The sequence below is a fragment of the Sebastes fasciatus genome, unplaced genomic scaffold, assembly GCF_043250625.1.
Source record: "Sebastes fasciatus isolate fSebFas1 unplaced genomic scaffold, fSebFas1.pri Scaffold_25, whole genome shotgun sequence".
NCBI classification, from domain to species: domain Eukaryota; kingdom Metazoa; phylum Chordata; class Actinopteri; order Perciformes; family Sebastidae; genus Sebastes; species Sebastes fasciatus.
In genome coordinates, this window is record NW_027428182.1 from 165,001 (window position 1) to 192,755 (window position 27,755).

General features: G+C 47.8%; 2 protein-coding genes across 6 annotated transcripts in view; both read right to left on the reverse strand.

The window, feature by feature from the left end:
• The window catches only part of LOC141763674 (TNF receptor-associated factor 3-like), a 27,562-nt gene extending 250 nt beyond the window's left edge, over nucleotides 1-27,312 (reverse strand). Inside the window, exons 1-15 of one of the 5 annotated variants that reach the window (XR_012593114.1) lie at nucleotides 27,013-27,312; nucleotides 23,781-23,931; nucleotides 23,473-23,638; nucleotides 22,058-22,109; nucleotides 21,857-21,961; nucleotides 21,606-21,770; nucleotides 20,739-20,819; nucleotides 20,591-20,665; nucleotides 18,152-18,244; nucleotides 13,731-13,871; nucleotides 13,471-13,648; nucleotides 10,786-11,129; nucleotides 4,395-4,586; nucleotides 321-835; nucleotides 1-244 (exon numbers count right to left, since the gene is read on the reverse strand). The exon at nucleotides 1-244 is cut by the window's left edge and continues 250 nt beyond it. Coding sequence is in view for 1 of the 5 variants with exons in the window: in XM_074628238.1 (XP_074484339.1) it covers nucleotides 800-835; nucleotides 4,395-4,586; nucleotides 10,786-11,129; nucleotides 13,471-13,648; nucleotides 13,731-13,871; nucleotides 18,152-18,244; nucleotides 20,591-20,665; nucleotides 20,739-20,819; nucleotides 21,606-21,770; nucleotides 21,857-21,961; nucleotides 22,058-22,109; nucleotides 23,473-23,638; nucleotides 23,781-23,928 (1,776 nt within the window). In the remaining 4 variants the exon portion in view is untranslated. Of the gene's footprint in view, nucleotides 836-4,394; nucleotides 4,587-10,785; nucleotides 11,130-13,470; nucleotides 13,649-13,730; nucleotides 13,872-18,151; nucleotides 18,245-20,590; nucleotides 20,666-20,738; nucleotides 20,820-21,605; nucleotides 21,771-21,856; nucleotides 21,962-22,057; nucleotides 22,110-23,472; nucleotides 23,639-23,780; nucleotides 23,932-27,012 lie in introns of all 5 variants that reach the window. The other 4 variants (XR_012593113.1, XR_012593115.1, XR_012593116.1 and 1 more) reach the window with 4 other exon arrangements.
• Nucleotides 15,678-17,838, reverse strand: LOC141763675 (uncharacterized). Its single transcript, XM_074628239.1, has 4 exons — nucleotides 17,825-17,838; nucleotides 17,018-17,025; nucleotides 15,800-16,977; nucleotides 15,678-15,746 (listed from the first exon to the last, which is right to left on the reverse strand). Exons 1-3 carry the CDS (start codon nucleotides 17,836-17,838, stop codon nucleotides 15,962-15,964), a joined length of 1,038 nt encoding a protein of 345 aa, XP_074484340.1. The 3' UTR covers nucleotides 15,678-15,746; nucleotides 15,800-15,961.
• Nucleotides 27,313-27,755: the final 443 nt, after the last annotated feature.

A 27,755-nucleotide genomic window follows, 5' to 3' on the forward strand; every position in this document is an offset into this window, starting at 1 on the left:
ACCCCCCATCCATGATCCTCCCCTAAACCTGACCCCCCATCCATGATCCTCCCCTAAACCTGACCCCCCATCCATGATCCTCCCCTAAACCAGACCCCCCATCCCTTACAGGTCTGTTCAGGTCTGTTCTGGTCTGTTCTGGGTCTTACAGGTCTGTTCAGGTCTGTTCTGGTCTGTTCTGGGTCTGTACTGGTCTGTACTGGTCTGTACTGGTCTGTACTGGTCTCACAGGTCTGTTCTGGGTCTGGTTTAGTCTGTACTTGTCTGTACTGGTCTGTACTGGTCTCACAGGTCTGTTCTGGGTCTGGTTTGGTCTGTACTGGTCTGTACTGGTCTGTACTGGTCTGTACTGGTCTCACAGGTCTGTTCTGGTCCGGTCTGGTTTCCTGAGCTCCTCTGTGGCTGCAGTGGATTTCCCAGCATGCCTTGGTAAACAGGTATAAACAGGAAGTGAAGCTCGATGCACGGCATCAGTAATGAGCAGCAACAACGATTCGCTGCAGCGGCCATGTTGGCTCTAAGTGACATCACCATGGTGATGTCATGGCAACACTGATCCATTCACACACACACACACACTGTTCTGTAGTCCATCAGAAGAAGCCCCGCCCCCTGGTCTCTGATTGGCTGCTTCCTGTCGGACTCTTCTTCTTCTCTTCTGTCGGCGTAGCGATCGGATAGATGAGCCTCCTCCATCGTCACGGATCCTTCCCAGCATCCTTTGCTCTACTGGGCGTAGACAGGTGAATAGATCTCAGACCGGCGAGGTCAGAGGTCAGAGGTCAGAGCGTTCACAATGTCACGGGTCAGGAAGGTCGGAGGTATCCACGGTAACCTGCCAAACCCATCAACACAGATAGCGATTAGTTCTTCAACCAAGCAGACCTAACTAGTCTGAGACTAGTCCCCAACTAGTCCCTAGTCCTCTACAACTAGTCCCTAGACCTCTGAGACTAGTCCCCAACTAGTCCCTAGACCTCTGAGACTAGTCCCTAGACCTCTGAGACTAGTCCTTAGACCTCTGAGACTAGTCCCCAACTAGTCCCTAGTCCTCTACAACTAGTCCCTAGACCTCTGAGACTAGTCCCTACACCTCTAGAACTAGTCCTTAGGCCTCTAGAACTAGTCCTTAGGCCTCTAGAACTAGTCCCTACACCTCTAGAACTAGTCCCTAGACCTCTAGAACTAGTCCTTAGGCCTCTAGAACTAGTCCCTACACCTCTAGAACTAGTCTCTAGACCTCTGAGACTAGTCCCTACACCTCTAGAACTAGTCCTTAGGCCTCTAGAACTAGTCCTTAGGCCTCTAGAACTAGTCCTTAGGCCTCTAGAACTAGTCCCTAGACCTCTAGAACTAGTCTCTAGACCTCTGAGACTAGTCCCTACGCCTCTAGAACTAGTCCTTAGGCCTCTAGAACTAGTCCCTACACCTCTAGAACTAGTCTCTAGACCTCTGAGACTAGTCCCTACACCTCTAGAACTAGTCCTTAGGCCTCTAGAACTAGTCCTTAGGCCTCTAGAACTAGTCCTTAGGCCTCTAGAACTAGTCCCTACACCTCTAGAACTAGTCTCTAGACCTCTGAGACTAGTCCCTACACCTCTAGAACTAGTCCCTACACCTCTAGAACTAGTCCTTAGGCCTCTAGAACTAGTCCCTACACCTCTAGAACTAGTCCCTAGACCTCTAGAACTAGTCCTTAGGCCTCTAGAACTAGTCCCTACACCTCTAGAACTAGTCCCTAGACCTCTAGAACTAGTCTCTAGACCTCTGAGACTAGTCCCTACGCCTCTAGAACTAGTCCCTACACCTCTAGAACTAGTCCCTACACCTCTAGAACTAGTCTCTAGACCTCTGAGACTAGTCCCTAGACCTGAGACTAGTCCCTACGCCTCTAGAACTAGTCCTTAGGTATCTAGAACTAGTCCCTACACCTCTAGAACTAGTCTCTAGACCTCTGAGACTAGTCCCTACACCTCTAGAACTAGTCCTTAGGCCTCTAGAACTAGTCCTTAGGCCTCTAGAACTAGTCCTTAGGCCTCTAGAACTAGTCCCTACACCTCTAGAACTAGTCTCTAGACCTCTGAGACTAGTCCCTACACCTCTAGAACTAGTCCTTAGGCCTCTAGAACTAGTCCCTGCACCTCTAGAACTAGTCCTTAGGCCTCTAGAACTAGTCCTTAGTCCTCTACAACTAGTCCCTACACCTCTAGAACTAGTCCCTAGACCTCTAGAACTAGTCCCTAGACCTCTAGAACTAGTCTCTAGACCTCTGAGACTAGTCCCTAGACCTGAGACTAGTCCCTACGCCTCTAGAACTAGTCCTTAGGCCTCTAGAACTAGTCCCTACACCTCTAGAACTAGTCCCTAGACCTCTAGAACTAGTCTCTAGACCTCTGAGACTAGTCCCTAGACCTGAGACTAGTCCCTACGCCTCTAGAACTAGTCCTTAGGCCTCTAGAACTAGTCCCTACACCTCTAGAACTAGTCTCTAGACCTCTGAGACTAGTCCCTACACCTCTAGAACTAGTCCTTAGGCCTCTAGAACTAGTCCTTAGGCCTCTAGAACTAGTCCTTAGGCCTCTAGAACTAGTCCTTAGGCCTCTAGAACTAGTCCCTACACCTCTAGAACTAGTCCCTAGACCTCTAGAACTAGTCTCTAGACCTCTGAGACTAGTCCCTACACCTCTAGAACTAGTCCTTAGGCCTCTAGAACTAGTCCCTGCACCTCTAGAACTAGTCCTTAGATCTTTATAACTAGTCCCTACACCTCTAGAACTAGTCCTTAGGCCTCTAGAACTAGTCCTTAGGCCTCTAGAACTAGTCCCTGCACCTCTAGAACTAGTCCTTAGACCTCTATAACTAGTCCCTAGACCTCTAGAACTAGTCCTTAGGCCTCTAGAACTAGTCCCTACACCTCTAGAACTAGTCTCTAGACCTCTGAGACTAGTCCCTACACCTCTAGAACTAGTCCTTAGGCCTCTAGAACTAGTCCTTAGGCCTCTAGAACTAGTCCTTAGGCCTCTAGAACTAGTCCTTAGGCCTCTAAAACTAGTCCCTACACCTCTAGAACTAGTCTCTAGACCTCTGAGACTAGTCCCTACACCTCTAGAACTAGTCCTTAGGCCTCTAGAACTAGTCCCTGCACCTCTAGAACTAGTCCTTAGGCCTCTAGAACTAGTCCTTAGTCCTCTACAACTAGTCCCTACACCTCTAGAACTAGTCCCTAGACCTCTAGAACTAGTCCCTAGACCTCTAGAACTAGTCTCTAGACCTCTGAGACTAGTCCCTAGACCTGAGACTAGTCCCTACGCCTCTAGAACTAGTCCTTAGGCCTCTAGAACTAGTCCCTACACCTCTAGAACTAGTCCCTAGACCTCTAGAACTAGTCTCTAGACCTCTGAGACTAGTCCCTAGACCTGAGACTAGTCCCTACGCCTCTAGAACTAGTCCTTAGGCCTCTAGAACTAGTCCCTACACCTCTAGAACTAGTCTCTAGACCTCTGAGACTAGTCCCTACACCTCTAGAACTAGTCCTTAGGCCTCTAGAACTAGTCCTTAGGCCTCTAGAACTAGTCCTTAGGCCTCTAGAACTAGTCCTTAGGCCTCTAGAACTAGTCCCTACACCTCTAGAACTAGTCCCTAGACCTCTAGAACTAGTCTCTAGACCTCTGAGACTAGTCCCTACACCTCTAGAACTAGTCCTTAGGCCTCTAGAACTAGTCCCTGCACCTCTAGAACTAGTCCTTAGATCTTTATAACTAGTCCCTACACCTCTAGAACTAGTCCTTAGGCCTCTAGAACTAGTCCTTAGGCCTCTAGAACTAGTCCCTGCACCTCTAGAACTAGTCCTTAGACCTCTATAACTAGTCCCTAGACCTCTAGAACTAGGCCTTAGGCCTCTAGAACTAGTCCCTACACCTCTAGAACTAGTCTCTAGACCTCTGAGACTAGTCCCTACACCTCTAGAACTAGTCCTTAGGCCTCTAGAACTAGTCCTTAGGCCTCTAGAACTAGTCCTTAGGCCTCTAGAACTAGTCCCTGCACCTCTAGAACTAGTCCTTAGATCTTTATAACTAGTCCCTACACCTCTAGAACTAGTCCTTAGACCTTTATAACTAGTCCCTACACCTCTAGAACTAGTCCTTAGATCTTTATAACTAGTCCCTACACCTCTAGAACTAGTCCCTACACCTCTAGAACTAGTCCTTAGATCTTTATAACTAGTCCCTACACCTCTAGAACTAGTCCTTAGATCTTTATAACTAGTCCCTACACCTCTAGAACTAGTCCTTAGATCTTTATAACTAGTCCCTACACCTCTAGAACTAGTCCTTAGACCTTTATAACTAGTCCCTACACCTCTCGAACTAGGCCCCGGAGTTGAGTATCCTCACCTTGATGAAGATGGTGTCGTCTCTGATGTAGCTACCGGTCTCCAGGACACTCTGAGACACAAATAGAGGACAGCCGGAGGCAATATTCATCTCTGCTGCAGGACGTCTGAAGCTACTGCTGTTTGGATCAGGCTTAAAGGCGTCCCCCAAGTGTTTCCTCAACGGACCCTGGTCCATCAGCATCAGAGTCACCTAACAGACAGACAGTCCGTCAGGATTGTTTTGGCCCCAGAACAACAGAAGACTCAGCTACACAGAATGCTTAAAACGACTGGTTAGTGTCTTATACCCAGTCAGTAAACCAGTCAGTAACGAGTCAGTAACTAGTCAGTAAACCAGTCAGTAACGAGTCAGTAACTAGTCAGTAAACCAGTCAGTAACGAGTAAGTAACGAGTCATTAACTAGTCAGTAACTAGTCAGTAACTAGTCAGTAACTAGCCAGTAAACCAGTCAGTAACGAGTCAGTAAACCAGTCAGTAACGAGTCAGTAACTAGTCAGTAACTAGTCAGTAACTAGTCAGTAACGAGTCAGTAAACCAGTCAGTAACGAGTCAGTAACTAGTCAGTAAACCAGTCAGTAACGAGTCAGTAACGAGTCATTAACTAGTCAGTAACTAGTCAGTAACTAGTCAGTAACTAGCCAGTAAACCAGTCAGTAACGAGTCAGTAACTAGTCAGTAACTAGTCAGTAACTAGTCAGTAACGAGTCAGTAAACCAGTCAGTAACGAGTCAGTAACTAGTCAGTAACTAGTCAGTTACTAGTCAGTAACTAGTCAGTAACTAGTCAGTAACTAGCCAGTAAACCGGTCAGTAAACCAGTCAGTAAACCAGTCAGTAAACCAGTCAGTAACTAGTCAGTACACTAGTCAGTAACTAGTCAGTAAACCAGTCAGTAACTAGTCAGTAACTAGTCAGTAAACCAGTCAGTTACGAGTCAGTAAACCAGTCAGTAAACCAGTCAGTAACTAGTCAGCAAACCAGTCAGTAACGAGTCAGTAAACCAGTCAGTAACTAGTCAGTAAACCAGTCAGTAACGAGTCAGTAAACCAGTCAGTAACGAGTCAGTAAATAGTCAGTAAACCAGTCAGTAACTAGTCAGTAAACCAGTCAGTAACGAGTCAGTAAACCAGTCAGTAAACCAGTCAGTAACGAGTCAGTAAACCAGTCAGTAAACCAGTCAGTAAACCAGTCAGTAACGAGTCAGTAAACCAGTCAGTAACCAGTCAGTAAACCAGTCAGTAACCTGTAAGTAAACCAGTCGGTAAACCAGTCAGTAACTAGTCAGTAAACCAGTCAGTAAACCAGTCAGTAAACCAGTCAGTAACTAGTCAGTACACTAGTCAGTAACTAGTCAGTAAACCAGTCAGTAACTAGTCAGTAACTAGTCAGTAAACCAGTCAGTAACGAGTCAGTAACTAGTCAGTAAACCAGTCAGTAACTAGTCAGTAAACCAGTCAGTAACCAGTCAGTAACTAGTCAGTAAACCAGTCAGTAACCTGTAAGTAAACCAGTCAGTAAACCAGTCGGTAAACCAGTCAGTAACTAGTCAGTAAACCAGTCAGTAAACAAGTCAGTAACCAGTCAGTAACTAGTCAGTAAACCAGTCAGTATCTAGTCAGTAAACCAGTCAGTAAACCAGTCAGTAACTAGTCAGTAAACCAGTCAGTAACCTGTAAGTAAACCAGTCAGTAACTAGTCAGTAAACAAGTCAGTAAACAAGTCAGTAACCAGTCAGTAACTAGTCAGTACACCAGTCAGTAACGAGTCAGTAAACCAGTCAGTAAACCAGTCAGTAACCAGTCAGTAACTAGTCAGTAAACCAGTCAGTAAACCAGTCAGTAACCTGTCAGTAAACTAGTCAGTAACAAGTCAGTAACTAGTCAGCAAACCAGTCAGTAACGAGTCAGTAACTAGTCAGTAAACCAGTCAGTAACTAGTCAGTAAACCAGTCAGTAACGAGTCAGTAAACCAGTCAGTAACGAGTCAGTAACTAATCAGTAAACCAGTCAGTAACCAGTCAGTAAACCAGTCAGTAAACCAGTCAGTAACCAGTCAGTAACTAGTCAGTAAACCAGTCAGTAAACCAGTCAGTAACCTGTCAGTAAACTAGTCAGTAACAAGTCAGTAACTAGTCAGCAAACCAGTCAGTAACGAGTCAGTAACTAGTCAGTAAACCAGTCAGTAACTAGTCAGTAAACCAGTCAGTAAACCAGTCAGTAACGAGTCAGTAAATCAGTCAGTAACGAGTCAGTAAACCAGTCAGTAAACCAGTCAGTAACCAGTCAGTAAACCAGTCAGTAAACCAGTCAGTAACCAGTCAGTAACCAGTCAGCAAACTAGTCAGTAACGAGTCAGTAACTAGTCAGTAAACCAGTCAGTAACTAGTCAGTAAACCAGTCAGTAACTATTCAGTAACTAGTCAGTAACTAGTCAGTAAACCAGTCAGTAACGAGTCAGTAAACCAGTCAGTAACGAGTCAGTAAATAGTCAGTAAACCAGTCAGTAACTAGTCAGTTAACCAGTCAGTAACGAGTCAGTAAACCAGTCAGTAAACCAGTCAGTAACGAGTCAGTAAACCAGTCAGTAAACCAGTCAGTAAACCAGTCAGTAACGAGTCAGTAAACCAGTCAGTAACCAGTCAGTAAACCAGTCAGTAACCTGTAAGTAAACCAGTCGGTAAACCAGTCAGTAACTAGTCAGTAAACCAGTCAGTAAACCAGTCAGTAAACCAGTCAGTAACGAGTCAGTAACTAGTCAGTAAACCAGTCAGTAACCAGTCAGTAAACCAGTCAGTAAACCAGTCAGTAACCAGTCAGTAACTAGTCAGTAAACCAGTCAGTAAACCAGTCAGTAAACCAGTCAGTAAACCAGTCAGTAACCAGTCAGTAACCAGTCAGCAAACCAGTCAGTAACGAGTCAGTAACTAGTCAGTAAACCAGTCAGTAACTAGTCAGTAAACCAGTCAGTAACGAGTCAGTAAACCAGTCAGTAACGAGTCAGTAACTAGTCAGTAAACCAGTCAGTAACTAGTCAGTAAACCAGTCAGTAACGAGTCAGTAAACCAGTCAGTAAACCAGTCAGTAACGAGTCAGTAAACCAGTCAGTAAACCAGTCAGTAAACCAGTCAGTAACGAGTCAGTAAACCAGTCAGTAAACCAGTCAGTAACCTGTAAGTAAACCAGTCAGTAAACCAGTCGGTAAACCAGTCAGTAACTAGTCAGTAAACCAGTCAGTAAACCAGTCAGTAACTAGTCAGTACACTAGTCAGTAACTAGTCAGTAAACCAGTCAGTAACTAGTCAGTAACTAGTCAGTAAACCAGTCAGTAACGAGTCAGTAACTAGTCAGTAAACCAGTCAGTAAACCAGTCAGTAACTAGTCAGTAAACCAGTCAGTAAACCAGTCAGTAACCAGTCAGTAAACCAGTCAGTAAACCAGTCAGTAACCTGTAAGTAAACCAGTCAGTAAACCAGTCGGTAAACCAGTCAGTAACTAGTCAGTAAACCAGTCAGTAAACCAGTCAGTAACCAGTCAGTAACTAGTCAGTAAATCAGTCAGTAAACCAGTCAGTAACCAGTCAGTAAACTAGTCAGTAACTAGTCAGTAAACCAGTCAGTATCTAGTCAGTAAACCAGTCAGTAAACCAGTCAGTAACTAGTCAGTAAACCAGTCAGTAACCTGTAAGTAAACCAGTCAGTAACTAGTCAGTAAACCAGTCAGTAAACAAGTCAGTAACCAGTCAGTAACTAGTCAGTACACCAGTCAGTAACGAGTCAGTAAACCAGTCAGTAAACCAGTCAGTAACCAGTAAGTAACTAGTCAGTAAACCAGTCAGTAAACCAGTCGGTAACCTGTCAGCAAACTAGTCAGTAACAAGTCAGTAACTAGTCAGTAAACCAGTCAGTAACTAGTCAGTAAACCAGTCAGTAAACCAGTCAGTAACGAGTCAGTAAACCAGTCAGTAACGAGTCAGTAAACCAGTCAGTAACCAGTCAGTAAACCAGTCAGTAAACCAGTCAGTAACCAGTCAGTAACCAGTCAGTAAACCAGTCAGTAACGAGTCAGTAAACCAGTCAGTAACCAGTCAGTAAACCAGTCAGTAAACCAGTCAGTAACCTGTAAGTAAACCAGTCAGTAAACCAGTCAGTAAACCAGTCAGTAAACAAGTCAGTAACCAGTCAGTAACTAGTCAGTAAACCAGTCAGTAAACCAGTCAGTAACTAGTCAGTAAACCAGTCAGTAACTAGTCAGTAAACCAGTCAGTAAACCAGTCAGTAACCAGTCAGTAACTAGTCAGTAAACCAGTCAGTAACTAGTCAGTAAACCAGTCAGTAACGAGTCAGTAAACCAGTCAGTAAACCAGTCAGTAACGAGTCAGTAAACCAGTCAGTAAACCAGTCAGTAAACCAGTCAGTAACGAGTCAGTAAACCAGTCAGTAAACCAGTCAGTAACCTGTAAGTAAACCAGTCGGTAAACCAGTCGGTAAACCAGTCAGTAACTAGTCAGTAAACCAGTCAGTAAACCAGTCAGTAAACCAGTCAGTAACTAGTCAGTACACTAGTCAGTAACTAGTCAGTAAACCAGTCAGTAACTAGTCAGTAACTAGTCAGTAAACCAGTCAGTAACGAGTCAGTAACTAGTCAGTAAACCAGTCAGTAAACCAGTCAGTAACTAGTCAGTAAACCAGTCAGTAAACCAGTCAGTAACCAGTCAGTAACTAGTCAGTAAACCAGTCAGTAAACCAGTCAGTAACCTGTAAGTAAACCAGTCAGTAAACCAGTCGGTAAACCAGTCAGTAAATAGTCAGTAAACCAGTCAGTAAACCAGTCAGTAACCAGTCAGTAACTAGTCAGTAACTAGTCATTAAACCAGTCAGTATCTAGTCAGTAAACCAGTCAGTAAACCAGTCAGTAACTAGTCAGTAAACCAGTCAGTAACCTGTAAGTAAACCAGTCAGTAACTAGTCAGTAAACCAGTCAGTAAACAAGTCAGTAACCAGTCAGTAACTAGTCAGTACACCAGTCAGTAACGAGTCAGTAAACCAGTCAGTAAACCAGTCAGTAACCAGTAAGTAACTAGTCAGTAAACCAGTCAGTAAACCAGTCGGTAACCTGTCAGCAAACTAGTCAGTAACAAGTCAGTAACTAGTCAGTAAACCAGTCAGTAACTAGTCAGTAAACCAGTCAGTAAACCAGTCAGTAACGAGTCAGTAAACCAGTCAGTAACGAGTCAGTAAACCAGTCAGTAACCAGTCAGTAAACCAGTCAGTAAACCAGTCAGTAACCAGTCAGTAACCAGTCAGTAAACCAGTCAGTAACGAGTCAGTAAACCAGTCAGTAACCAGTCAGTAAACCAGTCAGTAAACCAGTCAGTAACCTGTAAGTAAACCAGTCAGTAAACCAGTCAGTAAACCAGTCAGTAAACCAGTCAGTAAACAAGTCAGTAACCAGTCAGTAAACCAGTCAGTAAACCAGTCAGTAACTAGTCAGTAAACCAGTCAGTAAACAAGTCAGTAACCAGTCAGTAACTAGTCAGTAACTAGTCAGTAAACCAGTCAGTAACGAGTCAGTATACCAGTCAGTAACGAGTCAGTAAACCAGTCAGTAACTAGTCAGTAAACCAGTCAGTAACGAGTCAGTAAACCAGTCAGTAAACCAGTCAGTAACCAGTCAGTAAACCAGTCAGTAACAAGTCAGTAAACCAGTCAGTAACCAGTCAGTAAACCAGTCAGTAAACCAGTCAGTAACCTGTAAGTAAACCAGTCAGTAAACCAGTCAGTAACCTGTCAGTAAACCAGTCAGTAACTAGTCAGTAAACCAGTCAGTAAACAATTCAGTAACCAGTCAGTAGCTAGTCAGTAAACCAGTCAGTAAACCAGTCAGTAACCAGTCAGTAAACTAGTCAGTAACTAGTCAGTAAACCAGTCAGTATCTAGTCAGTAAACCAGTCAGTAACCTGTAAGTAAACCAGTCAGTAACTAGTCAGTAAACCAGTCAGTAAACAAGTCAGTAACCAGTCAGTAACTAGTCAGTACACCAGTCAGTAACGAGTCAGTAAACCAGTCAGTAAACCAGTCAGTAACCAGTCAGTAACTAGTCAGTAAACCAGTCAGTAAACCAGTCAGTAACCTGTCAGTAAACCAGTCAGTAAATCAGTCAGTAACCAGTCAGTAAACCAGTCAGTAACCTGTCAGTAAACTAGTCAGTAACTTGTCAGTAAACCAGTCAGTAACGAGTCAGTAACTAGTCAGCAAACCAGTCAGTAACGAGTCAGTAACTAGTCAGCAAATTAGTCAGTAACGAGTCAGTAACGAGTCAGTAACTAGTCAGCAAACTAGTCAGTAACGAGTCAGTAACTAGTCAGTAAACCAGTCAGTAACTAGTCAGTACCTTCTGTTTGAAGGGCCAGGGCAACAGGGCGTCGTACTCGCCCCTCATCACCACGAAAAACAGTGACAGGTGCGTCCCCTTTCCCATGCCATCTCCGTTTAGGTAGACGCGGGCGCACATCTTGTACCCGAAGTATCCGGTGTAAAACGGCTGTGAGTAGAGCGACAGTGTCTTCGCCGCCACCGCTTCCTGTTTCCGTCTCTTGTAGTCACGGATCTTCCAAATTAGAGTCCCGTTGTAACTCGCCGTCTCTAGCACCTGGAACCGCAGGTCCATGTCGGCCAATCGGATCTCGTGGACACTCAGCATGTCGTCATGTCTATTCAGCTGAGTCTCCAGGGATGCTGCAGAGATCAATATACATTATTCCCCAGTCCGTATACCCCGACAACAAGTCCCTAGACCTCTACAACAAGTCCCTAGACCCCTACAACAAGTCCCTAGACCTCTACAACAAGTCCCTAGACCCCTACAACAAGTCCCTAGACCTCTACAACAAGTCCCTAGACCCCTACAACAAGTCCCTAGACCTCTACAACAAGTCCCTATACCCCGACAACAAGTCCCTAGACCTCTACAACAAGTCCCTAGACCCCTACAACAAGTCCCTATACCCCGACAACAAGTCCCTAGACCTCTACAACAAGTCCCTAGACCTCTACAACAAGTCCCTAGACCCCTACAACAAGTCCCTAGACCTCTACAACAAGTCCCTATACCCCGACAACAAGTCCCTAGACCCTTACAACAAGTCCCTAGACCTCTACAACAAGTCCCTATACCCCTACAACAAGTCCCTAGACCTCTACAACAAGTCCTTAGACCTATACAACAAGTCCTTAGACCTCTACAACAAGTCCCTAGACCCCTACAACAAGACCCTAGACCCCTACAACAAGTCCCTAGACCCATACAACAAGTCCCTAGACCTCTACAACAAGTCCCTAGACCCCTACAACAAGTCCCTAGACCTCTACAACAAGTCCCTATACCCCTACAACAAGTCCCTAGACCTCTACAACAAGTCCCTAGACCTCTACAACAAGTCCCTATACCCCGACAACAAGTCCCTAGACCCCTACAACAAGTCCCTAGACCTCTACAACAAGTCCCTATACCCCTACAACAAGTCCCTAGACCTCTACAACAAGTCCCTAGACCCCTACAACAAGACCCTAGACCCCTACAACAAGTCCCTAGACCCCTACAAGTCCCTAGACCCCTACAACAAGTCCCTAGACCCATACAACAAGTCCCTAGACCTCTACAACAAGTCCCTAGACCTCTACAACAAGTCCCTAGACCCCTACAACAAGTCCCTAGACCTCTACAACAAGACCCTAGACCCCTACAACAAGTCCCTAGACCCCTACAAGTCCCTAGACCCCTACAACAACTCCCTAGACCTCTACAACAAGTCCCTAGACCCCTACAACAAGTCCCTAGACCCATACAACAAGTCCCTAGACCTCTACAACAAGTCCCTAGACCCCTACAACAAGTCCCTAGACCTCTACAACTCCCTAGACCTCTACAACTAGTCCCTAGACCCCTATAAGTCCCTAGACCACTACAACAAGTCCCTAGACCTCTACAACAAGTCCCTAGACCCCTACAACAAGATCCTAGACCCCTACAACAAGTCCCTAGACCCATACAACAAGTCCCTAGACCTCTACAACAAGTCCCTAGACCCCTACAACAAGTCCCTAGACCCCTACAACAAGTCCCTAGACCTCTACAACAAGTCCCTAGACCCCTACAACTAGTCCCTAGACCCCTGCAACTAGTCCTCAGACCTCTATAACAAGTCCCTAGACCTCTACAACTAGTCCCCAGACCTCTGCAACTAGTCCTCAGACCTCTACAACTAGTCCCTAGACCTCTACAACAAGTCCTTAGACCCCTGCAACTAGTCCCCAGACCTCTACAACTAATCCCTAGACCTCAACAACTAGTCCCTAGACCCCTACAACTAGTCCCCAGACCTCTACAACAAGTCCCTAGACCCCTACAACAAGTCCTCAGACCTCTACAACTAATCCCTAGACCTCTACAACTAGTCCCTAGACCCCTACAACTAGTCCCCAGACCTCTACAACAAGTCCTCAGACCTCTACAACTAATCCCTAGACCTCTACAACTAGTCCCTAGACCCCTACAACTAGTCCCCAGACCTCTACAACTAGTCCCCAGACCTCTACAACTAGTCCCCAGACCTCTACAACTAGTCCCTAGACCCCTACAACTAGTCCCCAGACCTCTACAACTAGTCCCCAGACCTCTACAACTAGTCCCCAGACCTCTACAACTAGTCCCTATACCTCTACAACTAGTCCCTATACCTCTACAACTAGTCCCTAGACCTCTACAACAAGACCCTAGACCCCTACAACTAGTCCCCAGACCTCTACTACTAGTCCCCAGACCTCTGCAACTAGTCCCCTGACCTCTACAACTAGTCCCTAGACCTCTACAACAAGACCCTAGACCCCTACAACTAGTCCCCAGACCTCTACTACTAGTCCCCAGACCTCTGCAACTAGTCCCTAGACCTCTGCAACTAGTCCCCAGACCTCTGCAACTAGTCCCCAGACCTCTACTACTAGTCCCCAGACCTCTGCAACTAGTCCCCTGACCTCTACAACTAGTCTCCAGACCCATCCCCAGTGTGTGTGTTCTGACCCAGAGTGTGCGTTGTGGACCCAGTCCCGCTGCGTCCCCCTTGTTCCAGAGTGTTCAGTCTGGTCCGGACGTTCTCCAGTGTTCCTCTCAGGTTCTCCACCTCATCTCTGAGCACACGGAGAGAACGAAGCTCCAGCTCCACCTCCAGGAGCTTCTCTGAGTGAGAGCTCATCAGTTTCTACAGGAAGAGAGACATGATCCAGGTTCAGAGGAGGGACAGGTTGAGAGTTCAGAGGGGGGACAGAGGATTAAAGTATTACCTGCATGGTGGCCAGTTTCTGCTCCATCTGACGGTTCTTCTCTCTCAGCTCGTCACTCTGGTTCTCCAGTTCAGACAGTCGACTGCTGAGAGCAGGAAGCACCTTATACCTCTCCAACAGCTCCCCTTTAATGTCCTCCACCTGGAAGACACTCACCGATCAGTCACACTGGACCGCTACAACTGGTCCCCAGACCTCTACAACTGGTCCCCAACTGGTCCTCAGACCTCTACAACTGGTCCCCAACTGGTCCTCAGACCTCTACAACTGGTCCCCAACTGGTCCCCAGACCTCTACAACTGGTCCCCAACTGGTCCCCAGACCTCTGCAACTAGTCCCCAACTTGTCCCCAGACCTCTGCAACTAGTCCTAAACTAGTCCCTAGACATCTACAACTAGTCCCCAGACCTCTGCAACTAGTCCCCAGACCTCTACAACTAGTCCCCAGACCTCTACAACTAGTCCCCAGACCTCTGCAACTAGTCCCCAGACATCTACAACTAGTCCCCAGACCTCTGCAACTAGTCCCCAGACCTCTGCAACTAGTCCCCAGACCTCTGCAACTAGTCCCCAGACATCTACAACTAGTCCCCAGACCTCTGCAACTAGTCCCCAGACATCTACAACTAGTCCCCAGACCTCTACAACAGGGTCCCCAGACATCTACAACTAGTCCCCAGACCTCTTCAACTAGTCCCCAGACCTCTTCAACTAGTCCCCAGACCTCTGCAACTAGTCCCCAGACATCTACAACTAGTCCCCAGACCTCTTCAACTAGTCCCCAGACCTCTGCAACTAGTCCCCAGACATCTACAACTAGTCCCCAGACCTCTTCAACTAGTCCCCAGACCTCTTCAACTAGTCTCCAGACCTCTACAACTAGTCCCCAGACCTCTTCAACTAGTCCCCAGACCTCTACAACTAGTCCCTAGACCTCTGCAACTAGTCCCCAGACCTCTGCAACTAGTCCCCAGACATCTACAACTAGTCCCCAGACCTCTGCAACTAGTCCCCAGACCTCTACAACTAGTCCCCAGACCTCTACAACTAGTCCCCAGACCTCTGCAACTAGTCCCCAACTAGTCCCAAGACCTCTACAATTTGTCCCCAGACCTCTACAATTTGTCCCCAGACCTCTTCAACTAGTCCCCAACTGGTCCCCAGAACTCTACAACTGGTCCCCAACTGATCCCCAGACCTCTACAACTAGTCCCCAAATAGTCCCCAGACCTCTACAATTTGTCCCCAGACCTCTACAACTGGTCCCCAACTGGTCCCCAGACCTCTACAACTGGTCCCCAACTAGTGCCCAGACCTCTACAATTTGTCCCCAGACCTCTACAATTTGTCCCCAGACCTCTACAACTGGTCCCCAAATAGTCCCCAGACCTCTACAATTTGTCCCCAGACCTCTACAACTGGTCCCCAACTGGTCCCCAGACCTCTACAACTGGTCCCCAACTAGTGCCCAGACCTCTACAATTTGTCCCCAGACCTCTACAATTTGTCCCCAGACCTCTACAACTGGTCCCCAAATAGTCCCCAGACCTCTACAATTTGTCCCCAGACCTCTACAACTGGTCCCCAACTAGTCCCCAGACCTCTACAACTAGTCCCCAAGTGGTCCCCAGACCTCTACAACTGGTCCCCAACTAGTCCCCAGACCTCTGCAACTAGTCCCCAACTGGTCCCCAGACCTCTACAACTAGTCCCCAACTGGTCCCCAGACCTCTGCAAATAGTCCCCAACTGGTCCCCAGACCTCTACAACTAGTCCCCAACTGGTCCCCAGACCTCTACAACTAGTCCCCAACTAGTCCCCAGACCTCTGCAACTAGTCCCCAGACCTCTGCAACTAGTCCCCAACTAGTCCCCAGACCTCTACAATTTGTCCCCAGACCTCTACAACTGGTCCCCAACTGGTCCTCAGACCTCTACAACTAGTCCCCAACTAGTCCCCAGACCTCTGCAACTAGTCCCCAGACCTCTGCAACTAGTCCCCAACTAGTCCCCAGACCTCTACAATTTGTCCCCAGACCTCTACAACTGGTCCCCAACTGGTCCCCAGACCTCTACAACTAGTCCCCAACTAGTCCCCAGACCTCTACAATTTGTCCCCAGACCTAGACCTCTGCAACTAATAATATATTGGATTTATATAGCGCTTTAACATAGTCGGGGGGAAAACGGTGTGAGACAGACAGACAGTCCCCAGACCTCTGCAACTAGTCCCTAGACCTCTACAACTAGTCCCCAGACCTCTGCAACTAGTCCCCAGGCCTCTGCAACTAGTCCCCAGAACTCTGCAACTAGTCCCCAGACCTCTGCAACTAGTCCCCAGACCTCTGCAACTAGTCCCCAGAACTCTGCAACTAGTCCCCAGGCCTCTGCAACTAGTCCCCAGAACTCTGCAACTAGTCCCCAGACCTCTGCAACTAGTCCCCAGACCTCTGCAACTAGTCCCCAGACCTCTGCAACTAGTCCCCAGGCCTCTGCAACTAGTCCCCAGACATCTACAACTAGTCCCCAGGCCTCTGCAACTAGTCCCCAGACCTCTGCAACTAGTCCCCAGACCTCTGCAACTAGTCCCCAGGCCTCTGCAACTAGTCCCCAGACCTCTTCAACTAGTCCCCAGACCTCTGCAACTAGTCCCCAGACCTCTTCAACTAGTCCCCAGACCTCTGCAACTAGTCCCCAGACCTCTGCAACTAGTCCCCAGAACTCTGCAACTAGTCCCCAGGCCTCTGCAACTAGTCCCCAGAACTCTGCAACTAGTCCCCAGGCCTCTGCAACTAGTCCCCAGACCTCTGCAACTAGTCCCCAGGCCTCTGCAACTAGTCCCCAGACATCTACAACTAGTCCCCAGACCTCTGCAACTAGTCCCCAGGCCTCTGCAACTAGTCCCCAGACCTCTGCAACTCGTCCCCAGGCCTCTGCAACTCGTCCCCAGACCTCTGCAACTAGTCCCCAGGCCTCTGCAACTAGTCCCCAGACATCTACAACTAGTCCCCAGAACTCTGCAACTAGTCCCCAGGCCTCTGCAACTCGTCCCCAGACCTCTGCAACTAGTCCCCAGGCCTCTGCAACTAGTCCCCAGACATCTACAACTAGTCCCCAGACCTCTGCAACTAGTCCCCAGAACTCTGCAACTAGTCCCCAGGCCTCTGCAACTAGTCCCCAGAACTCTGCAACTAGTCCCCAGGCCTCTGCAACTAGTCCCCAGACCTCTGCAACTAGTCCCAAGACATCTACAACTAGTCCCCAGACCTCTGCAACTAGTCCCTAGACCTCTACAACTAGTCCCCAGACATCTACAACTAGTCCCCAGACCTCTGCAACTAGTCCCCAGAACTCTGCAACTAGTCCCCAGGCCTCTGCAACTAGTCCCCAGAACTCTGCAACTAGTCCCCAGGCCTCTGCAACTAGTCCCCAGACCTCTGCAACTAGTCCCCAGGCCTCTGCAACTAGTCCCCAGACATCTACAACTAGTCCCCAGGCCTCTGCAACTAGTCCCCAGACCTCTGCAACTAGTCCCCAGACCTCTGCAACTAGTCCCCAGGCCTCTGCAACTAGTCCCCAGACCTCTTCAACTAGTCCCCAGACCTCTGCAACTAGTCCCCAGACCTCTTCAACTAGTCCCCAGACCTCTGCAACTAGTCCCCAGACATCTACAACTAGTCCCCAGGCCTCTGCAACTAGTCCCCAGACCTCTGCAACTAGTCCCCAGGCCTCTGCAACTAGTCCCCAGACCTCTTCAACTAGTCCCCAGACCTCTGCAACTAGTCCCCAGACCTCTGCAACTAGTCCCCAGAACTCTGCAACTAGTCCCCAGGCCTCTGCAACTAGTCCCCAGAACTCTGCAACTAGTCCCCAGGCCTCTGCAACTAGTCCCCAGGCCTCTGCAACTAGTCCCCAGACCTCTGCAACTAGTCCCCAGGCCTCTGCAACTAGTCCCCAGACATCTACAACTAGTCCCCAGACCTCTGCAACTAGTCCCCAGGCCTCTGCAACTAGTCCCCAGACCTCTGCAACTCGTCCCCAGGCCTCTGCAACTCGTCCCCAGACCTCTGCAACTAGTCCCCAGGCCTCTGCAACTAGTCCCCAGACATCTACAACTAGTCTCCAGAACTCTGCAACTAGTCCCCAGGCCTCTGCAACTCGTCCCCAGACCTCTGCAACTAGTCCCCAGGCCTCTGCAACTAGTCCCCAGACATCTACAACTAGTCCCCAGACCTCTGCAACTAGTCCCCAGACCTCTACAATTTGTCCCCAGACCTCTACAATTTGTCCCCAGACCTCTTCAACTAGTCCCCAACTAGTCCCCAGACCTCTACAACTAGTCCCCAGACCTCTCCCCAGACCGCTGCCACGGTTACCTCAGTCTGGTTGCTACGGTTACCTCAGTCTGGTTGCTACGGTTACCTTGTTCTCTAACGTGGAGTTTCTGCTGGCCATCATTCTCAGGTGTTCGGCTGCAAAGGTGGACTCATGTTGCCTCATGTCCTGGTTCAAACCCTGAAACACCAAGAAACACAGTCCACACAGTTGACCCACTGACACAGTGTATACAGTATATATGGTATATATACTACTGTACATACTGTACATAATGTTCATAATGTACATACTGTACATAATGTTCATAATGTACATACTGTACATAATGTTCATAATGTACATACTGTACATAATGTTCATAATGTACATACTGTACATACTGCACATAATGTACATACTGTACATACAGCACATAATGTACATACTGTACATACAGCACATAATGTACATACTGTACATAATGTTCATAATGTACATACTGTACATAATGTTCATAATGTACATACTGTACATACTGCACATAATGTACATACTGTACATACAGCACATAATGTACATACTGTACATAATGTTCATAATGTACATACTGTACATAATGTTCATAATGTACATACTGTACATACTGCACATACTGTACATAATGTACATACTGCACATACTGTACATAATGTTGATAATGTACATACTGCATATGCTGTACATACTGCACATAATGTACATACTGCATATGCTGTACATACTGCACATAATGTACATACTGCACATACTGTACATAATGTTCATAATGTACATACTGTATATACTGTACATACAGCACGTAATGTATGTACTACACATACTGTATATACTGTACATACTGCACATAATGCACATAATGTACATACTGCACATACTGTACATAATGTTCATAATGTACATACTGTATATACTGTACATAATGCACATAATGCACATACTGCACATACTGTACATAATGTTCATAATGTACATACTGTATATACTGTACATACAGCACGTACTGTATGTACTGCACATAATGTACATTATGTACATACTGTACATACAGCACGTACTGTATATACTGTACATACAGCACGTACTGTATGTACTGCACATAATGTACATTATGTACATACTGTACATACAGCACGTACTGTATATACTGTACATACAGCATGTACTGTATGTACTGCACATAATGTACATTATGTACATACTGTACATACAGCACGTACTGTATATACTGTATATACTGTACATACTGTACATACTGCACATAATGTACATTATGTACATACTGTACATACAGCACGTACTGTATATACTGTATATACTGTACATACTGTACATACAGCACGTACTGTATATACTGTATATACTGTACATACTGCACATACTGCACGTAATGCACGTACTGCACGTAATGCACGTACTGCACGTAATGCACGTACTGCACGTAATGCACATACTGCACATAATGTACATACTGCACATAATGTACATACTGCACATACTGCACGTAATGCACATAATGCACATACTGCAGTACTGTACATAATGTACATACTGTACATACTGCACATACTGCACATACTGCAGTACTGTACATACTGTATATACTGTACATAATGGACATACTGGACATAATGTACATACTGGACATAATGTACATAATGCACATACTGCACATACTGCACATAATGCACATACTGCACATACTGCACATACTGCACATAATGCACATACTGCACATACTGCACATACTGCACATACTGCACATAATGCACATACTGCACATAATGCACATACTGCACATAATGCACATACTGCACATAATGCACATACTGCACATACTGCACATACTGCACATAATGCACATACTGCACATACTGCACATACTGCACATACTGCACATAATGCACATACTGCACATAATGCGCATACTGCACACACTGCACATAATGCACATACTGCACATACTGCACATACTGCACATAATGCACATACTGCACATACTGCACATACTGCACATAATGCGCATACTGCACATACTGCACATACTGCACATAATGTGCATACTGCACATAATGTACATACTGCACATAATGTACATACTGCACATACTGTATATACTGTACATACTGCATATACTGTACATGATGTACATACTGCACATACTGTATATACTGTACACACTGCACATACTGCATATACTGTAGTACTGTACATACTGCACATACTGCATATACTGTAGTACTGTACATACTGTACATACTGCACATACTGCATATACTGTAGTACTGTACATACTGTACATACTGCACATACTGTACATAATGCACATACTGCACATACTGTAGTACTGTACCTACTGTACATAATGCACATACTGCAGTACTGTACATACTGTATATACTGTACATAATGCACATACTGCATATACTGTAGTACTGTACATACTGTACATACTGAAGTACTGCACATACTGTACATACTGTACATACTGTAGTACTGTGTAGTTACCTTGAAGGTACAGCCGTAGCAGTGGAACTGACAGCTCACCTGAGCTTTGGGACAGTCGTGTTGGTGACTGGACAGCTGAAACACAGAACCAACCAATCAGAGTCAGTCATTAAACAGCTGAAACACAGAACCAGAACTGGACCAGTACCTCGCTCCGGGGAAGGGAGGAGAAGGAGCAGTGGTTTGGACACGACACCGGGAACGCTGGACACACCGTCTCTTTGTGCTTCTGAAAACAGACACTTTATGTTAGTCCCTAGACCTCTACAACTAGTCCCTAGACCTCTACAACTAGTCCCTAGACCTCTACGACTAGTCCCTAGACCTCTACGACTAGTCCCTAGACCTCTAAAACTAGTCCCTAGACCTCTACAACTAGTCCCTAGACATCTACAACTAGTCCCCAGACCTCTACATATAGTCCCCAGACCTCTGCAACTAGTCCCCAGACCTCTACATATAGTCCCCAGACCTCTACAACTAGTCCCCAGACCTCTACAACTAGTCCCCAGACCTCTTCAACTAGTCCCTAGACCTCTTCAACTAGTCCCGAGACCTCTACAACTAGTCCCTAGACCTCTACAACTAGTCCCCAGACCTCTAAAACTAGTCCCGAGACATCTACAACTAGTCCCTAGACCTCTACAACTAGTCCCCAGACCTCTTCAACTAGTCCCCAGACCTCTTCAACTAGTCCCCAGACCTCTACGACTAGTCCCCAGACCTCTACAACTAGTCCCTAGACCTCTTCAACTAGTCCCAAGACCTCTTCAACTAGTCCCTAGACCTCTTCAACTAGTCCCCAGACCTCTACAACTAGTCCCTAGACCTCTTCAACTAGTCCCCAGACCTCTACAACTAGTCCCCAGACATCTACAACTAGTCCCTAGTCCTCTTCAACTAGTCCCCAGACCTCTACAACTAGTCCCCAACTAGTCCCCAGACCTCTACAACTAGTCCCAAGAACTGAAGCTGGTCTAACTGCCCGTTGGTCAGCAGTGATGTCATGAAGTACCGGCAGGTCAGTCAGGGGCATCTTGGTCGTGCAGAACTCGCAGCTGGTCTCTCTGTGTTTACATTTCCAGCTCAGGTGGTCGGGGATCTCTTTCCTCATCATTCGTTCTTTACATTTACCCAACGGACAGGGAACCTCGAAGAAGGGACACACATTCAGGTGGTCCTACAGACAGACAAGTGAGAGACACATTATATAGCACGCCCTACAGCCAATCAGAGAGCAGGACTGTCTGTTGCCGGGTGACTCACAGGTATCTGCTGCAGACTCATCTGCTCCTGACACCCGTTATTTTCACTGCGACAGTAAACCTTCAGCGCCATGATCTCCCGTTGGCAGCAAACGTCTCTGAAGATCTGAAACATAAACAACGAGAGCTTTAGCGACCGACTAATAATCAATCAATAATTAATGACAACTTGATCTCTGCTGTGATGTCACTTCCTGCCCACCTTGTCTTTGAACAGAGGCTCCATGTCAGCCGGACATACCGGGTTGGGATGACTGCAGGAGGACAGAGGACAGAGCGTTACTGATTCAGCTGAAGACACAACTGCTGGTCAGGCCACCGACGGGCGAGAGCCTGACATCATTCACACCTGGGAACGTATCACTTATAAACAAAGAGACGAGAGACGAGAATTCAGAGACGAGACTTTGTTTTGTTTTAAACAGGACATGAGAAAGTTCTAGCGAGGGTTGTTGACGTGTCGTATGAATGGTGTTCTTTAGTCTGCGATAGAATAGATGAGCAACGACGAGGGAGACGCCGTAGTCCTGGCAGATCTCAAACACCTGGACGAGCACCTTGACAGGCACGCAGAGCGAGGACCTGAACAAGCACCTGAACGAGCACCTGGACCGCCTCCCTGGTGCTGTAAAGGAGCTGCTGCTGCCATGTTTGCAGAGAATGAGACGCAGTAGTCCTGACAGGAGATCTCAAACACCTGGACGAGCACCCGGACGGGCACCTGGAAGGGCACCTGGACAAGCACCTGGACGAGCACCTGGACGAGCACCCGGACGAGCACCCGGAAGGGCACCCGGAAGGGCACCCGGAAGGGCACCTGGACGAGCACCTGGACGAGCACCCGGACGAGCACCTGGAAGGGCACAAGGACGAGCAGCTGGACAAGCACCTGGACGGGCACAAGGACGAGCACCTGGACGGGCACCCGGACGAGCACCTGGACGAGCACCTGGACGGGCACCTGGACGAGCACCTGGACGGGGACCTGGACGAGCACCTGGAAGGGCACCTGGATGGGCACCTGGACAAGCACCTGGACGGGCACAAGGACGAGCACCTGGACGGGCAAAGGACGAGCACCTGGACGGGCACCAGGACGAGCACCTGGACGGGCAAAAGGAAGAGCACCTGGACGGGCACAAGGACGAGCAAAAGGACGAGCACCTGGACGAGCACCAGGACAAGCACCTGGACGGGCAAAAGGAAGAGCACCTGGACGAGCACCAGGACAAGCACCTGGACGGGCAAAAGGACGAGCACCTGGACGAGCACCAGGACAAGCACCTGGACGGGCAAAAGGACGAGCACCTGGACGAGCACCAGGACGAGCACCTGGACGAGCACATGGACGAGTACCTGGACGAGTACCTGGATGGGCACCTGGACGAGCACGAGGACGGAGAAGAAGAGATGGACGCCGAGCGTCCTGGTGAGAACGGAGAAGAGGAGACGGACACCGGGCGTCCTGGTGAGGACGGAGAAGAGGAGACGGACACCAAGAGTTCTGGTGAGGACGGAGAAGAGGAGACGGACACCGGGCGTCCTGGTGAGGACAGACACACACACACACACACCTGGAGACCACTTTCTGTCCACCTGTCTTTGTCTTTGTCTCACCTGAGGACGTCGTTGATGCAGCTCTGACAGAAGCGGTGTCCACACTCGGTCTGGCGGGGCTGACACAGGACCAGCCTGCAGGCCTCGCAGCAGTACTTGGCTTCTGGAGTCTCTACGAAGTCGTCTCTGAATCCTCCGTGAAGAGGCAGGAAACCTGCAGGGACACCTGAGGACACAGAGACACACCTGAGTTCAGCTGGACACAGAGACACACTCAGATGATTGGTCCTGTAGCCAGTTAATGAACACAGCTGTGGGCCAATCACAGTGCAGCGCTGGGCCCAGCTGATGATGATGTGGGTGTTTACCTTGTGAAGCGGCGGGGTCACTCGGAGGCCAGGGATTGGCTTGACGGTGAGAGGGCAGGGCCACTGAGAGGGGCGTGGTCAGGGAGGGCGCCACCTGCTGGAGGGGAATCTGCACCTCCCTCCCGTCAGCACTCCTCCCCGCTGACATGACCTGAGGGGGGAGGAGGGAGGAGTTAATGACGCTGTCTGCACATGCTCAGTGGAGCCCAGCAGAGGGGCGGGGCCCAGCAGAGGGGCGGGGCCCAGCAGAGGGGCGGGGCCATCCGGACTCCCGGAGGGGCGTCCAGTCGTTGGTTAGCCTCCAGCTAACAACATTTAGACCTGCAACTTTAGCCCGCAACCAAGTCATGAAACAGAACATGAGGTGAACAAAGTCGTCGTAGGGATCGGAGGGGTCGTCTTTAGGGGTGGTAGGGGTCGTCGTAGGGGTCGTAGGGGTCGTCGTAGGGGTCGTCGTAGGGGTCGTAGTAGGGGTCGTTTTAGGGATCGTATGGGTCGTCGTAGGGGTCGTAGGGGTCGTTGTAGGGGTTGTAGGGATCGTAGGGGTCATAGGGGTCGTCGTAGGGGTCGTAGTAGGGGTCGTTTTAGGGATCGTATGGGTCGTCGTAGGGGTCGTCGTAGGGGTCGTCGTAGGGGTCGTTTTAGGGGTCGTCGTAGGGGTCGTTTTAGGGGTCGTCGTAGGGGTCGTCGTAGGGGTTGTAGGGGTCGTCGTAGGGGTCGTCGTAGGGGTCGTAGGGGTCGTCGTAGGGGTCGTCGTAGGGGTTGTAGGGGTCATAGGGGTCATCGTAGGGGTTGTAGGGGTCGTAGGGTTCGGCTAATCTGGTACATAAATAGATCATTTAATTCATAATAAAATAAAATAAAGACGTGGTCAGATAGTAAACAGCAGATTAACATTTAAATGAAGAAGAATAAAATGACTCGTCTGTTCAGTAATAATAACTGCCCCTTTAATGATCCTGATCTGATCCTCTGAGTTTGATTCCTCAGGTCTGATTGATTATGATCTGATCTCTGAGTTTGATTCCTCAGGTCTGATTGATTATGATCTGATCTCTTGAGCTTGATTCCTCAGGTCTGATTGATTATGATCTGATCCTCTGAGTTTGATTCCTCAGGTCTGATCCTGATCTGATCCTCTGAGTTTGATTCCTCAGGTCTGATTGATTATGATCTGATCTCTGAGTTTGATTCCTCAGGTCTGATTGATTATGATCTGATCTCTGAGTTTGATTCCTCAGGTCTGATTGATTATGATCTGATCCTCTGCGTTTGATTCCTCAGGTCTGATTGATTATGATCTGATCTCTGAGTTTGATTCCTCAGGTCTGATTGATTATGATCTGATCTCTGAGTTTGATTCCTCAGGTCTGATTGATTATGATCTGATCTCTTGAGCTTGATTCCTCAGGTCTGATTGATTATGATCTGATCCTCTGAGTTTGATTCCTCAGGTCTGATTGATTATGATCTGATCCTCTGAGTTTGATTCCTCAGGTCTGATCCTGATCTGATCTCTGAGTTTGATTCCTCAGGTCTGATTGATTATGATCTGATCTCTTGAGCTTGATTCCTCAGGTCTGATTGATTATGATCTGATCCTCTGAGTTTGATTCCTCAGGTCTGATCCTGATCTGATCCTCTGAGTTTGATTCCTCAGGTCTGATTGATTATGATCTGATCTCTGAGTTTGATTCCTCAGGTCTGATCCTGATCTGATCCTCTGAGTTTGATTCCTCAGGTCTGATCCTGATCTGATCCTCTGAGTTTGATTCCTCAGGTCTGATTGATTATGATCTGATCCTCTGAGTTTGATTCCTCAGGTCTGATTGATTATGATCTGATCCTCTGAGTTTGATTCCTCAGGTCTGATTGATTATGATCTGATCCTCTGAGTTTGATTCCTCAGGTCTGATTGATTATGATCTGATCCTCTGAGTTTGATTCCTCAGGTCTGATTGATTATGATCTGATCTCTGAGTTTGATTCCTCAGGTCTGATTGATTATGATCTGATCTCTGAGTTTGATTCCTCAGGTCTGATCCTGATCTGATCCTCTGAGTTTGATTCCTCAGGTCTGATCCTGATCTGATCCTCTGAGTTTGATTCCTCAGGTCTGATTGATTATGATCTGATCCTCTGAGTTTGATTCCTCAGGTCTGATTGATTATGATCTGATCCTCTGAGTTTGATTCCTCAGGTCTGATTGATTATGATCTGATCTCTGAGTTTGATTCCTCAGGTCTGATTGATTATGATCTGATCCTCTGAGTTTGATTCCTCAGGTCTGATTGATTATGATCTGATCCTCTGAGTTTGATTCCTCAGGTCTGATCCTGATCTGATCCTCTGAGTTTGATTCCTCAGGTCTGATTGATCAGTTATAAACACACTGATGCTAATGCTAACACTGTTAGCTCCTCTAGCTTCTTGTTTCTCTGTTCAATAGATTATTTTAGTGTAAACTCGCACACGCGCACACACACACACGCGCACACGCACACGGCTAGCTGTAGCATCTGTTGTGTAGAGCTAACATGTTGTTCTATCAGCCCTGTGAGGTTCTACTGAGGTTCTACTGAGGCTCTACTGAGGTTCTACTGAGGCTCTACTGAGGTTCTACTGAGGCTCTAGTGAGGCTCTACTGAGGTTCTACTGAGGCTCTACTGAGGTTCTACTGAGGCTCTAGTGAGGCTCTACTGAGGTTCTACTGAGGCTCTAGTGAGGCTCTACTGAGGTTCTACTGAGGCTCTACTGAGGTTCTACTGAGGCTCTACTGAGGTTCTACTGAGGCTCTACTGAGGTTCTACTGAGGCTCTACTGAGGCTCTAGTGAGGTTCTACTGAGGTTCTACTGAGGCTCTACTGAGGTTCTACTGAGGCTCTAGTGAGGCTCTACTGAGGTTCTACTGAGGCTCTACTGAGGTTCTACTGAGGCTCTACTGAGGTTCTACTGAGGCTCTACTGAGGTTCTACTGAGGTTCTACTGAGGCTCTACTGAGGTTCTACTGAGGCTCTACTGAGGTTCTACTGAGGCTCTACTGAGGTTCTACTGAGGCTCTACTGAGGTTCTACTGAGGCTCTACTGAGGCTCTACTGAGGCTCTACTGAGGCTCTAGTGAGGCTCTACTGAGGCTCTACTGAGGTTCTACTGAGGCTCTACTGAGGCTCTACTGAGGCTCTAGTGAGGCTCTACTGAGGTTCTAGTGGGTTCTAGTGGGTGTGGGACTCACATGAATCTCCTCCGCGGTCCACAGCTCAGCAGCTCGTCGGCTCGGCTCCTCTCCGGGATTCAAACCGTCAACCTGCCGCTGCCGCTGAGCCTCCGGGCCTCAGGCGGACTCCTCATGGTCCGGGTTCAGGTTCGGGTTCGGGTTCGGGTTCAGGGCTCTCCGGTTCTGTCGGTTCTGTCGGTTGTGTGTCAGTGAGAGAGGAATCTCTGGGATCAGTTCAGATCCAGCGGAGAGAAACTGATCACACTGGAAACCCCCTCCGCTGCTTCCGCCCAGGAAATCCCCCAAAGAACCAGAGACAGATCCGACCAGCAGAGGGCGCTGTCTGTCTGCTGTCTACTGCAGAGACAGATCCGACCAGCAGGGGGCGCTGTCTGTCTGCTGTCTACTGCAGAGACAGATCCGACCAGCAGAGGGCGCTGTCTGTCTGCTGTCTACTGCAGAGACAGATCCGACCAGCAGAGGGCGCTGTCTGTCTGCTGTCTACTGCAGAGACAGATCCGACCAGCAGAGGGCGCTGTCTGTCTGCTGTCTACTGCAGAGACAGATCCGACCAGCAGAGGGCGCTGTCTGTCTGCTGTCTACTGCAGAGACAGATCCGACCAGCAGGTATATGTATGTATATATATATATTTATCTACTGCAGGCTGCAGTAGATAAATATATATATATACATACATAATTATTTATATGTATATATAATTATATACATATAAATCATTATATATATGATTTATATATAA